Source organism: Xiphophorus couchianus, chromosome 4, assembly GCF_001444195.1.
Source record: "Xiphophorus couchianus chromosome 4, X_couchianus-1.0, whole genome shotgun sequence".
NCBI classification, from domain to species: domain Eukaryota; kingdom Metazoa; phylum Chordata; class Actinopteri; order Cyprinodontiformes; family Poeciliidae; genus Xiphophorus; species Xiphophorus couchianus.
The window spans coordinates 23,352,733-23,366,024 of record NC_040231.1 but is presented as its reverse complement, the minus strand read 5'-3'; the positions used below and the strand labels follow the sequence as shown (position 1 = coordinate 23,366,024).

Below are 13,292 nucleotides of genomic sequence, written 5' to 3'. Positions count from 1 at the left end.
CTGTTCTTGTGTAATTGCTTTTTTTTTTTAAATTTATTTGAAAGTTTTTTATTTGCCAATATGTGATTAAACCTCTGATGCACGAGTGACTGACTATACAGTCTTCCATGAGTGGGTCTTTTTTGACTGGTGTTAGAATCAATGTGTTTTTATGCTACTTTTGTCATTTTGATTCAAAAGACTGTTTTGCATAATACTTTCTACTATGGTTTATTCCACACAAAAATTCTTTCATGTTTGAAATCTTTTCATTTTTCACATTTTTGGAACAATTTGTAGAACATTTGTGACAATTTGTAGAAGATTTTTAAAATGAAATGACAACAGCAATTATACAATAGCAATGTTGGAACAATGTCAATGTCCATTATGTGCATGTGTGTGTGGGCGTAGGGGTGTGTGTGTGGGGGGGGCATGAGAAAGAGCACGTTTCTTGAAATGTTATATAGCTAACATTACTGTCTGTATTCTGTTGTGCTATGTGTATCACGCATGTGAGTGTATTTATGTGCATTTATCCATCCATCCATCTTCTGTTTATCCAGAGTCGGGCGGGACGTTCCCAGGCCAGCCAAAAAACATAGTCCCACCAGCGTGTCCTGGGTCTTCCCTGGGGTCTCTTCCCGATGGAACGTGTCCAGAACTCCTCACCAGAGAGGCGTCCAGGAGGCATCCTGACCAGATGCCCGAGCCACCTCAACTGACTCCTCTCAACGTGAAGGAGCAGCAGCTCTACTCTGAGTCCCTTCTGGATGACTGAGCTACTCACCCTATCTCTAAGGGAGAGCCCAGACACCCTACAGGGAAAACTCACTTTGCCCGCTCGTATCCGTGACCTTGTTATTGCAGACATGACCCAAAGCTCATGACCACAGATGAATGTAGGTAGATCGATCAGTAAATCAAGAGCTTCGCTTTTTGACTGAGCTCTCTCTTCACCACGACATCAGCAATAAATCTCAGGCTCTGAAAGGAGAGAAGGGATTATTTAAATCCACAAGAGGGCGTGCTGAACTGTCTTACACTAAAGACTGAGCATGAAAGAAAATTAAACCCAACCATCGTTGTATGAAGTGATTCAGCTTAGGCTTTGTAAATATCACTATAATAAACCTTGATAACATACCTACTTATCAGTACTAATATAATGTGGCTATGTTGACATTAGTATAGCTGCATTAGAATAATATTTGTCTTACCAGTGAATATCAAATATGTTTTTGGGTGAAGATGAGATCTTTATATTTCAACATACATACATAATTTATTTTTTTTGTACCTATTTAATATTTAGTTTGAAATTTAGGGTCCATACTTTAATGATTCAATTACTGAAACAAATTTAATTTACGTTCAATTTAAGCATGAAAACCGATTTGGTTTTTGCGCCGAAACAACACGTGGCCTCGTGCAATTTCGTCATGTGACTTCATTTCTTCTGGACGATGACAGACAACGAAGAGATCCCCTGGAGCTGCAGGCCAGAGGTCACAGAGGTAATGTTTACACTGTAATATCCACCATCTCTTATTTGCAGGTTTTCAGTTGAACTCCATGTTTTCCTGCTGGAGAGGATCGACTGGGACCTGTCCTTCAGTGTTTAATTTGTTTTAACCCATTTTTTCTCCTAGACTAAGCAACTGGCAGACCTTTTGTTGCCATTTAACTTTTTTTTCTCATATATAATGCAATCAAAGGAGCTTCTACTTCAACTAACGCCCTTTTGTCCTATAGAAACACTCCTGGAGCAGCCCTTTAACTTTTTCTGTCTTTATTCTGTCCTTTCAGATCCATCCATCCATCCATTTTCTGTTCACCCTTGTCCCTAATGGGGTCGGGAGGGTTGCTGGTGCCCATCTCCAGCTACGTTCCGGGCGAGAGGCGGGGTACACCCTGGACAGGTCGCCAGTCTGTCGCAGGGCAACACAGAGACATACAGGACAAACAACCATGCACACACACACTCACACCTAGGGAGAATTTAGAGAAACCAATTGACCTGACAGTCATGTTTTTGGACTGTGGGAGGAAGCCGGAGTACCCGGAGAGAACCCACGCATGCACAGGGAGAACATGCAAACTCCATGCAGAAAGACCCCGGCCGGGAATCGAACCCAGGACCTTCTTGCTGCAAGGCAACAGTGCTACCAACTGCGCCACTGTGCAGCCCCTCCCCCTGGGGATCCTATCAGATCCCCAGGGGTAATGACAGATGGCCTTTCATACAGAGCCAACTTCCTGTTCTTTCTGTTAAAGGGAAGTTTATCCTCTCCACTGTCACTACATGCATCCTAAATATTGATTTAGCTTGCATAGCTGTTAACCAATTAAAATAATTGGTGCAGTGTTATTCTCATTTTGGAAAGTCTTCCTGTTTAAGGGAAGTTTTTTCTCCTCTGTCACCACATGCATCCTCAGTGTCTATGGTGGTGAATGATAGTTTTTTTAATTTTTAAAAAATCTACTCAAGTTCAGTAACAAAGGTCTACCTTTTTCTTATGAAACTCTGAAATTAGTAATTCATTTATAGTAACATATGTATTGTACAGGTCCATACTAACTAGGGAAAATTGGTCGATTATCCCAGAGTGTAATGATTAAACACAAATTAAGAAGAATTTATCTGTGTATATTGGCAAGGAGTTGGTAATTATTCTATGGCTGTTTGTCTGATTGTTATTTAAATTGTCATTATTACTATTATGTATCTGTAGATTTTTGTTGTCTTGTGAGTTAGTTTGTAACCATTTTGTCCATGTAATATAGTTTATTTGTTGGCTCTTTAGCACAGTATATCGAACAGGAACATGAATATTATAACATGGTCCATCCTCCCCAGCCTGGAGAAAGCACTCTATCCTTTTCCGGCTCATATTTCTATAGCTATGCATTTTTATTTTATTTATTGAGATGATAAAAGAAAAAAACCTTGAGCACATCTATCAACAGGTTTTCCATGTCATTCAACACATTCTCTCTCTTTTGGTTTTCTCATCCAGGGTGTCTCACACACACACACACACACACACACACACACCTGCCCACGCACACAAATAATACACGTACACAATAAAGTGTAGGCAGTAATGTTAGGTAGTTTGGTTAGATAACTGGTGTCGGCTAACTTTGAAGAAGGCTAATGTTGATTCGTGACAATATCACTGTCACAGTACTCATGATTGACACACACATACATATGTGAGATAAAAAAACAATAAAGATAATGCTTATATACAAGTTATTGCTGTGTAAAATATTATTCAGAGGGGGACACTTAGGACTCAGTGTGTATGGTTCAAAAAAATGTGTACCTGACAGTCACAGCTGGTAAGAAACAAAGATTCCCATTAGATAGGAAATGAATGTGCGTCATTTTTGACCCACTTATGGAAGAATGGGCTAGTAATATAAAAATGACATTTTTAAAAATGTATAAAAGGCAAATTAAAAATTTTAATTGCATATCAGTAACATGTTTTTTAAGGAATACCTGGAATATGAACCGATGAAAACTTTTCATTACAACTTGATGACCTCACTGGGTCAAAATGGACCCACTTGTGCATCAGAGGATTAAACTGACTGGCTGGGGCCAATTAAGAACATTTGTAAAAATGTTGCTTGCAGTTAAGGCCCTTAGTTTTGTCTGCAAGTAATACGTTTTATGAATTTTGAAATCTGAAAGTGGAGTTCTGGTAAGAAATTTACATATTCAAACCATTCCATCTTAGGGAGATAAATCATGACTGTTCACTAAAAAAAAATGGGTTCAAGTTAATTTTCTCTGATCCACATGAGGTCAAAAATGTTTTAAAGTTGAACTTTGTGTAAAACAGACCTAAACAGACCAGATCACATAACAGACCTGTAAAACAGGTCTAAATAACCAAACTTTTAACGTTTAAAAAAACAAAGTTCAGAAAATGCTTACACGATCACTTTAAGTGTAATTTTAAAAGCTCAAAAAGCCCAAATTAAATCAGTAATTCTTGTACGTAAGCTTCATCCTGATTGGATGTTGTGCCAGGACACCTGCCCACTTTCTATCAGATAGAATCAAGAGGACACTTAAAGGAGTATTTGCAACCTTTATTCCCAAACTGAAAGCTGAAAACTATTTTTAATACATAGAGCATTTACAAGAAATAAAATAAGTTGATGGGGTAAACGTGATTTAGTTTTTATTATTATTATTATTTTCATTAGAAAGGAAAGCAAAAGGAATAAGCACATTTTATATTCTGACAAAGTATTTTTAATTGGAGTAAAAAGTTCTTGTCCTCATTTAACCATTAAAGCACTTGTGGCATGACCATTAAAAAGATTTATTTAAAATTAAATTAAAGTGCACAATCAAAAGAAAAAACAGACAGAGTGGTCTTACTCAAAATATTATGCGTCAATTCATCCCAAGTTTTCATACGTGCGAAAGCCACCGGCGACAATGGTGAAACATGTACTGTGCGCATGGTGTCCCGCTGCAGATGCACTTGAACATGACGTCAAAGCGAAGGGCGAAAAACCGAGTGAGCTACAACTACATCACGGTAAGATGATCAGTACTCTTCGTCGTAGTCCAGGTCGGAGAAGTCGACAGACGGCCGGCTGTCCTGCTCTTCCTCGTCGCTTTCTCCAGTGGAAGCTGAAATCCAGAAACATCACGTTAAGAGCTCTGTCGTCACTATTTGATCAGATTTTTTTTTTTCTTTCCCCAAATGTATTGCACAAAATTTGTTTTTCCTCTTTAGCAACATGAGAGGATTTTCAACAAGAGCCAGGAGACAAGGAGTGGGTAACATACTTTCAAGACTGTCCATGTGTTCATGAAGAATTCTCACCAGGTTGAACAACTGATGATAAAGCAAAGATTTGTCTGATTTTACAACATTTAAAGTCTGACACAAATTTAAATACGTGCAGCTATTGTGTTAAGAGACATCTTGTGTAGTGCAGACTCTGATTATAAAAGCCAACAAAATTGGCTGTTTTTAAAGCCAGAATTTAAGACCACAGGTGAATGTCTGGGGGTTGGTGTGTGTTTTCTCACCCCGGCTGCGTCGACAGCTCCGAGCACGTCGGAGAACCGCTGCTCGCAGAAGTGGAGCAGGACCACCAGGTAGAGGCCGCTGCTGATGAATTCATCATATTCTGACTGGAGGAAGGAAAAAATATATATCTTACATAACACAGGAAACTGATGGAATAAAAATGTAAGCAAGTAAAACTGCCTTAATAAACTAGTTCTGAACTGTTAATTATATAAAAAAAATTTATGAGAGCAGGTATTCATTTAAGGCCTTTTTGTATTTGTCACTATAGCAACAGCAAAATGCTCTTGTTTGTATCCTTTCATTTGCAACCTCAGCACACATTTTACTGTTAATTAAAGGCATGTGTAATCTTGGCCATTGGTTTAACTGATTATCCCTGCAAGAATCTTAAAGTGAACAATTCATTCTGGCTGGTTCCCACACCACCATGCAAGGAAATAAAATGCAACAATCACCCTTGCAATAGGCTGCAAATGGAAACAGAACATACAATTCATTTTGTTTCTTTAAATAAAATCATCAAATAAATTCAGCACCAACAAAAGTGAGTTTCTCCGTGTTAGGTTTCTAAATAAGGCGTCAGATGGCACAGTAATAGTTTTCTTAAAAGGGCTGGAATGACTCACCTGGACGTGTGTCCTGTACAACTCTTGGATGTCAAAGTTATCAATATTCAAGCGCAGCTTCTCCTTACAGAGCTCGCATGTTGTGATTGCTTCAAGGTTTGTTCCTGCAAAGGAAGGAGACAGGAGAGGAAGGACTTCCATCATTTGGAAGTTTTCCCAAGTTTAAAACAGAACTAATGACTGTCTTAAAACGTCATTTAAATTTAAGGTTTATGAAAATAAACTCCTTAGCTTTCTAAATTACATTTAACTTGCATAATAATTTATGAAATATAACTGTTAACTTCAGCTGATGTTTTATGACTGGCTGAAACATCAAGTGTAGGTTATCCAGCAACAATGCTACAAATTAAGCAGACCATTGAAATCCTCGTTTTTAAACAGGGTAAAAACAAACATCGTCTATATGAGCTAGTGCTGGATGATGTAACAAGAAACCCTATTACCTCAGCAAAGAACCACATTCAATAGAATATGATTTTAAATCTAGTTTTAAAAGTCTGGGAGTATTCAAGACTTTTTGGTGCAATACTATTAAAATTCAAGATGGCTTTTTAGGACCCTGCAGAATCCATGATGTAATTTCCTAAATACAACATGAACATGTAATTGATTACGCTATGTTGTAGTTTCCTAAAACAGTTCTTGTATCTGGAGGTTACCTGAGCTGATTTTGGAGCGGAGCCACCTCTTAATGCATTCCTGGTGGACGAACTGCAGACTGCCGGTACAGTGGCAAGGCTGGATCAGGGGGTTGGAGGAAGACTCCTCCCGCATCTGGCAGATTCGGCACAGGTCTCCTTCCTCCTCGTCCGAATCCTCCATCAACAGTCTGTGGCGGCAAAGAGAAGTAAGGATTCTTTTCCACAGTCTCCTAAAATTTATACTTTCAAGAACAACCCATTTACTAAAGGATAAATTGACAAAAATGAAAAACTGACAGCATTAACAAGACACACATTTCTAAAAACATAAAGATCATATGAATTACTTCTCTTTGATCTTGCGCAGCTTCTCCTGGTCCTTGCTGGAGAGCGTCTTCTCCTTCTGGTCAGACTCCGGCTGCCTCTCGCCGCGTCCCAAAGAGGCTGAAAGGTTCTCCAGAACTCCCAGCTGCCGGCGAGGCGAAAACACAACTTCCAGTTCAGGCAACGCTTCATCCTCTATTCCATCAGCATAAGACTCAGCGAAAGCATCCAAAGCAAACGCTCCTTCCTCCTCCTCCTCTTCCTCATCATCATCCTCATCTTCTTCCTCATCATCATCTTGCGATGCTTTATGCTCCAGGTCATCCCACCTTCTTAGTAAATGCTGCGGACGGCTGCAGTCCTGCTCTGAGCCTGAAGGGGAGTGGGGGCCGTCTTCTCTTGCATACCTCCGGAGGCGGGACAGGAGGGGGGGACAGCGGGCTCGGAAGGGGGCAGAGAGCCAGGATGAGCCCCTCCCTCCTCCTCCGCTGCTGCTGCTACTACTTACAGAAGGTTCTCTCCATGAAGCCGTTCCGGATCGGCCCAGCCCACCATGACCCGGGTTGCTTTCTTGGATAGTAGAAAGGTCGGTTCTATGACTCCTGAGGCTATCCAAGGCCGTCGCTGCACCTCCATTGTCTGGGTCTGCGCTGGACGGCCCGGCTCCCTCGTCGCTGTCCACCGACTCCCCACTGGTAGACGGGCTGTCGTCATCGAGCGAGCGAACGCTGGATGAGCAGCTGGAAGAGTCCTGGCTGGAACACCGTGAAAACAGCCGCGACAACAAGCGGCGCGTGGAGCTCCGGCCTTCCGGCTCTCCGCCCTCGGCGGACGGCCGTGGGAGGGCGAGCTCTGGTTTGCTCAGGGGAGTGGACTGCCAGGGGGTGTGGGAGGATAAGGAGGAGGAGGAGGAGGATGAGGAGTGGGAGGCGAATACGCCAGAAGACAGGGTGCTTCGCGCTTGTTCCTGAGTTGAGCGGAGAGAAGGTGGAGCATTTGTGAAACGAGCCGTGCTTCTGCTGCTCAAGTCATGCAGCTGCGATGACGTCGGCTGCTGCGAGAAGGATGAGGCATGGCGACTCAGAGAGCTCTCCCTCACAGCGGAGGATGAGGAAGAGTAGGTAGTTTCTTTTGGTCGAGCTCCTTGTGCATATGTGGACGTCACCCTGTCAGTTTGATCTGAAAGACGAAAGAGCATGAACCACATAAGTTCAACAAGTCTAAAAGGACTGCACTACCTGATAAATCGTGCGTACACAGTGAGGAAGCCAGTCCAGAATTCCTCGCTCTTCTCTCTCCCAGACTTGAGAGGCCGGGCTCAGTCTTCGTCTCCTGCTCTCTGGAGGACAGCAGGGTCTTCGTGGAGGAAGGGGTCGGTCTTGAGAGTAAACGATATGAACCCCAGGATGAATCAAGCGAGTTATTTGTGCCTGTTGAAAACAGAAAATATTTTACTAGATTTCCGTCCCCAACAAATCAGCTAAATGTTGATATGACATAAGTTCATTTGCTCTACATTAAACTTTTATCCAATTACAGATAAAACTGAGGTATTTTCCCTCTCAGTAAATTAAGAGCTGCCTGGGATTATTATGAAATGCATTAGTACTCATCATGCTCTTCCCATGTGTAGAGCTGAATCTAAGCTGGGAATAAATCTCCAGTAATTGCTTTGGCTCAATAGTTTGAGCTATGACAAACCTCTGCTGTTGCTGCTGAGCACGTTACTGGAGTAGCCGGAACCTGTGAGCGAAGTGTTGGTTGTTCTGGAGTACAGGCGATTGCTGTATGAAAGTTTGGCCCTTTTCGACTCTGCATCATCGCTGGCAGTCAGAACACCCGAGCAGATCCCTGACCGCCCTTCAGCATCACTCTGAGGAGAGAAAAAAAAGACAGAGTTTGAATGACTCCCCTTTAAAGACTCTCCCTCTAACCGGAGATCTTTTCGTAGATCTCAGCTGTGTGACCCCATATGAAAGGCAAGCTTCAGTACCGCTTTGCTCCTACTGCTGAGAGCTGATTCAACCCAGGGGCGGTCGTAAGATCTGCCGGAGGATGTCAAAGAAGGCAGCTTCCAGCTGGGGGAGCGGGTGTCAGAACTGCTGTAATCTCTTGACGAGCTCAGGAGGCGAGAACTCTTCAGAAGAAAATGAAAGAGAACACAAAGCATTAGCCGGAGCTCATATCTGAGCAATGCTTCTAAGAAGATCAAATCTGTAGACTCACAAAAGAAAAAAGAAAAAAAAAGCATAAGAATTTTGCATGAGCAATGTTGCAATAGACTAAGTGTATGTCCTTTATGTATGCAAAACAAATTAAATCATCAACAATAATCAGAACTTGATATAATCCTTAAATCGCTTAAAATGTGATTTGCTACATCCACACGCTGTACCTTTACTGTTCTAGAAAGAACAGGAACAACTCAACAAGACCCTGGCAAAAAGAAACACTATCCTGTGTTTCAAACGGACCTTGATGAGCAGCAGGACTGAAATACACACAAGGAATCTAGGCTGTCCTAAAAAAAGACCCCTGGAGTGTCGGCTGATGCACCACTGATATACGCAGTCAGCTACTGTATCATGCAGCAAAGGCAACCTGTAAGGAAAGAGCTCCTTTAAATGATTGCTCTTTGGAGACAGGAAAGGACATCAACGTCATTTTCAGAGGGAGAGGAACACTAAAAGGAGCTGCAGTTGGTTCTCACATGTTAGAAGAGGATGCATTGGGAACATGCACGGGAAAAAATAACTTAAGGAAAAATACCTTTCCTTTCTTATGGAAAGTTCTCATGAATTAAGTGAGGGTATGTGGAATCTTAATCTATAAAACCGATGTGCAATAAGCCAGAGTGTTTCACAATCACTACCTGTTTATCTGTGTCTGCTTTGTAGGGAGATGATGCTCTCTGGAAGCGGTCATTGTTCAGCACTGGGTCCCTGCTGTACCGCCTGCTGGATCCCAGTGACGAGGAGACCGCCGGGGTGAAGGTGTAGGACGATCTGGAGCTGGACAGACAAAACGGAAGTCTCCGAGACCTGGAGTCCATCACGGATTGCTTTGAACCTTGTAAAGTCAAGACGAGATGCCAAAGTACATTACTGAAAGATAAAATGATCCAACAGACAGGTTATACGGCTAAAAGTCTAGATATGTAGATAGATGACCATTTTCTAAATACAACAGCAGATGAAGCCTACACTTTAGCAGACAGACTTGCGTTATTTCAGTGTGTTTCAGGCCGAGCCTTGTCAAGGCGATGTGCTTGACTGAATATGTGACACACCGTCACATATTCGGTTTCGTGTAAACACTAAAACCAGCCACCATGCTGCTTCCTAGACTTCATATCAAAGTTACTGTGCCTATCTTTAGGAGTACGAACTCTGTCACAGGAACCTGACACCAACAGGGCACAGTTAGATATGACTACGCAAGCAAGATACTCTATCATCAACAATAACACATTAATACAGCTGAATAAGAGTTGCAATCCAATATTTTTCTCTCTAAAAACAAAAACAAAAAAAACTCTTACAAGTAAACACAGGAATCATATCAAGGTAGTACCAGTTAAATATTCAAGTTTGAAAGCTTCTCACATAAGGAGACACAATTTGAGTTGCTTCCCAGCAGTGATATGGATACATGGATGTTTATTCGACCACCTGTGGTAAATATAACTCAGCTCTGTCTCAGATTGGGACACTCAAATGATGAGCAGCAAGTAGAGCAAGTCAAATATTTTGACCGGCTGATAAAAAAGGCCAATATTCGCCTTTTTTTTTTTTTAGAGTGGGCAATCAGTTTAACCTGAGCAAACATAATGTTTGAAACCCACATGCACATAATTAAATACACATTTGTTTAAGTGTAGTACAATCACCTAAAGCCCAGCAACTTTGTTTAGCTAAAATTCATAAACTCATTATAATTGTGGAAGTTGCAAAGGCTAACATGAAAAATGTATTTGATTAATGTCAGTAATGCCCAGTTGAAACTGCCTACATTTCCTTCACCATCTCATTCTATTACAATCTATGTGATGCTTGGAAATCTATGTCCCACAACGCCTAACCCAGTTATGGTTTTTCATGTATATTTAATGAAATAAAACACGAACACACAGCCTGTGCAGCAATAACTCAGCTCAGGACTTTGCATTTACAACTTATTTGACTAGATTGCTTTATGAGAGGAGACGGTTTTAGCCTGAACTCGGTAACGCCCTTTGTTTCCCATTGCCTGTTTACGACTCGACACCTCATCATCTATGGGTTTGTTGGATTAAAAACCTACCCAACACTGGAAACTTTCCAGTCTATGGTCGATAAGCTGCCTCTTTATGCATTTAAGCTTGGATAATAATAATTAAAAAAAAAGTGATTTCGTGACAACGCTTCCTGATTCTCGTTGCTCGTTAGCAGTTTTCAAACTAATTAAATTCCATGACACCGAACACATTAACCGGTGGCAGCTGTTAGCTTCACTAGCAGAGATTTACAGTGAAGAAGACGTGACTTGCTGGATGTTACCGTCACAAATAAGATCCATCAGTGCCTCTATCAGCTGTTTTACTGTGGGAAATATCAGTCACAGCTCGGTTAGCTTCCCTCCACTGTTACACTCCTGACATGTTCAACGTTACCTTCAACACCGAGCTTTATTTGTTTGTATTATTTTTCAGCACATGCAAAAAGTAGGAAAATATAAAAAGAAAACCGACGTTATTACCGTATGTCCTCACCTCGGCTTTAGGCTCTTCCTTGTTTTAGCGCAACAGGAACTATGGCGTCCGTCCGTTCCTATGCAGCTGACGCAGATGGAGATATATGCGTTGACCTGGTGGGAGGGGCTTCAGCACGAGTTTGTTTTCTGTTGCTGCTTCTTCGTGCAAATCGTCAGAGAGATATATACCGAACGAAATGACCTGCACACATTTATGCATTTGATATTGACATTTTTTTTTTTTTTTTTTTTTTATGGCGCCCTTCACTTTTTCGTCACCATTTGGCTTCTAAGCTGAGCAAAGCAACGCCCCCGTGTGGCTCTATTGAGCTACTGCTTTTTTTATTTCATTGGGTTTTTAACTCTTGTTGAAACTATCATCAGAAATGGCATTTTTTAAAAACTAACGCCGGAAGTTCTATTGACAAAACCTACATTTGTCTTTAAAAAGAAAAAAAGACCAAATTTTACATTTCACCAAGAATTGACTGATATATATTTTTTTAGACTGTACACTTTAAAAACTATAACTTTGTTCTGAAAAGCGCTATTAAAATATCATAAATGTTTTTAATGACAGTTGGTTAACTCACACTGCTTTTATAAAAATGGAATTAGCAAAAAATAAATAACTCTTTACTGCACAACTGGTGTAGAAATTATTCGTCAGAATAAAAAAAAAATCAACTCAAATAAGCAATCCTTTCCTAATTACAGAAGGACATTTTGTGGTGTTGCAACTGATATTATTCAAGGTTCCTCAGAGTGGCAGGTGCTGACTGACGGCTGTGGCTGCAGCAAATCTGAAGAAGAATCTGACTGAAAACAGTCTCTTGTATAACAGTCACAGAGGATGCTCAAGTTGTATGAATTGTTTTGTTTTTTTGAAGAAACCTACTTTGCACAATTATAATATGTAATGAAATATGCTCATCTCAAACCTGAAAATTTGTTTCCATTGATATAGGTTGGATAACAAATACATAGACATGTATATATTTTGTGAATTTTGGCTCAACTAGAGTCCAGATAAATAAGGACATGTTTTTAAATCTTCTACTTCACAAAATGCGCATTGTGCACAGATGATGCTTTGTCATTTATGTTTTGATATAAGTTTTGATTTATTCCTTTTAATCATATCTGGTGGTAGATTTGATCACCTGTTAAAATGAGCCAGAATATTAAAAATACAGATGCACAAATGTTTAAGTAGCTGCAGTGAAATCTTAGCTACAGTCTGTTGTTCTCGCAACAGTCAGTGAAAACAGGAAGCAAGGAGGAGACCATTCAATATATTTTTCACCAGATATTTGCAGAGGATGCGAGATTGCATGCAAAAGCAGAGCAAGCTTTAAGAACTGACCAGGACACAAAACATGTCTACAGTGCTGTTTTACTTTTACAGAGACATGGCAGCAGGGACATGATCCAGACTCCAATACCTCTCTGTACAGCTGCCAGACAATGCAGGCAAACAAAAACTGCAGACACAGTGACAAGAGAAAACCAGAAGGGATTGCAGAGGCAGCAGATGGTGCAATCCTGAAAAATATTACTCTGAATGAGCGTCTCATCACCTCGGATATTGAACTGTTAACTGTTAGTTTGTCTGTGCATTGTCTGCCAAAAAAGGTTCACCCGAATTACCTACCAACACATGTGATGTGATCAGCTTTTGCTAAGCTACAAACACAAGCACAGGGCATTCAGGGCAGTCTCTGAAGATTTCAACCTGTGATTCCCTTCAGTCCCTCTGCTACACAAGCTGTCCGTCTTTCTTCTATTTCTACGTCTATGTGTATTTATTTAGGATATAAAGTATTTCCCTTAAGGAACAAAAGGTTAACTCCATTCAGGTCAGACCTAAAATGTCTTGTTGTTTAGTGGAGTGGATTACAATAAAGAGTTAAGAC

The 13,292-nt window shown here is 40.8% G+C and overlaps 1 protein-coding gene across 4 annotated transcripts; it reads right to left on the bottom strand.

Annotated features, from left to right (window-relative positions):
- Nucleotides 1-4,074: 4,074 nt before the first annotated feature.
- Nucleotides 4,075-11,570, bottom strand: marchf7 (membrane-associated ring finger (C3HC4) 7). Of its 4 annotated transcripts, none has more exons than XM_028015155.1 (11): nucleotides 11,383-11,569; nucleotides 9,518-9,714; nucleotides 8,639-8,782; nucleotides 8,347-8,518; nucleotides 7,902-8,075; nucleotides 6,669-7,824; nucleotides 6,340-6,509; nucleotides 5,678-5,781; nucleotides 5,048-5,152; nucleotides 4,802-4,850; nucleotides 4,075-4,642 (listed from the first exon to the last, which is right to left on the bottom strand). In XM_028015155.1, the coding sequence occupies exons 2-11, from the start codon at nucleotides 9,695-9,697 to the stop codon at nucleotides 4,557-4,559; spliced, it is 2,340 nt and encodes a 779-aa protein (XP_027870956.1). In that variant the 5' UTR covers nucleotides 9,698-9,714; nucleotides 11,383-11,569; the 3' UTR covers nucleotides 4,075-4,556. The 4 variants fall into 4 exon arrangements, with proteins under 4 accessions (XP_027870956.1, XP_027870955.1, XP_027870958.1 ...); XM_028015154.1 differs by having other exon boundaries at nucleotides 11,396-11,567; XM_028015157.1 differs by lacking the exon at nucleotides 4,802-4,850 and having other exon boundaries at nucleotides 11,396-11,570.
- Between the last annotated feature and the right edge of the window lie 1,722 nt (nucleotides 11,571-13,292).

Coding starts and splice junctions, on each gene's coding strand:
- marchf7 (XM_028015155.1), bottom strand. CDS start 9,697: ATGGACTCCAGGTCTCGGAGACTTCCGTTTTGTCTGTCCAGCTCCAGA. Junction 8,783..9,517: donor AAGCAGACACAGATAAACAG/GTAGTGATTGTG, acceptor TTTCTTCTGAAG/AGTTCTCGCCTCCTGAGCTC. Junction 6,510..6,668: donor CTGCGCAAGATCAAAGAGAA/GTAATTCATATG, acceptor TTGCCGCCACAG/ACTGTTGATGGAGGATTCGG.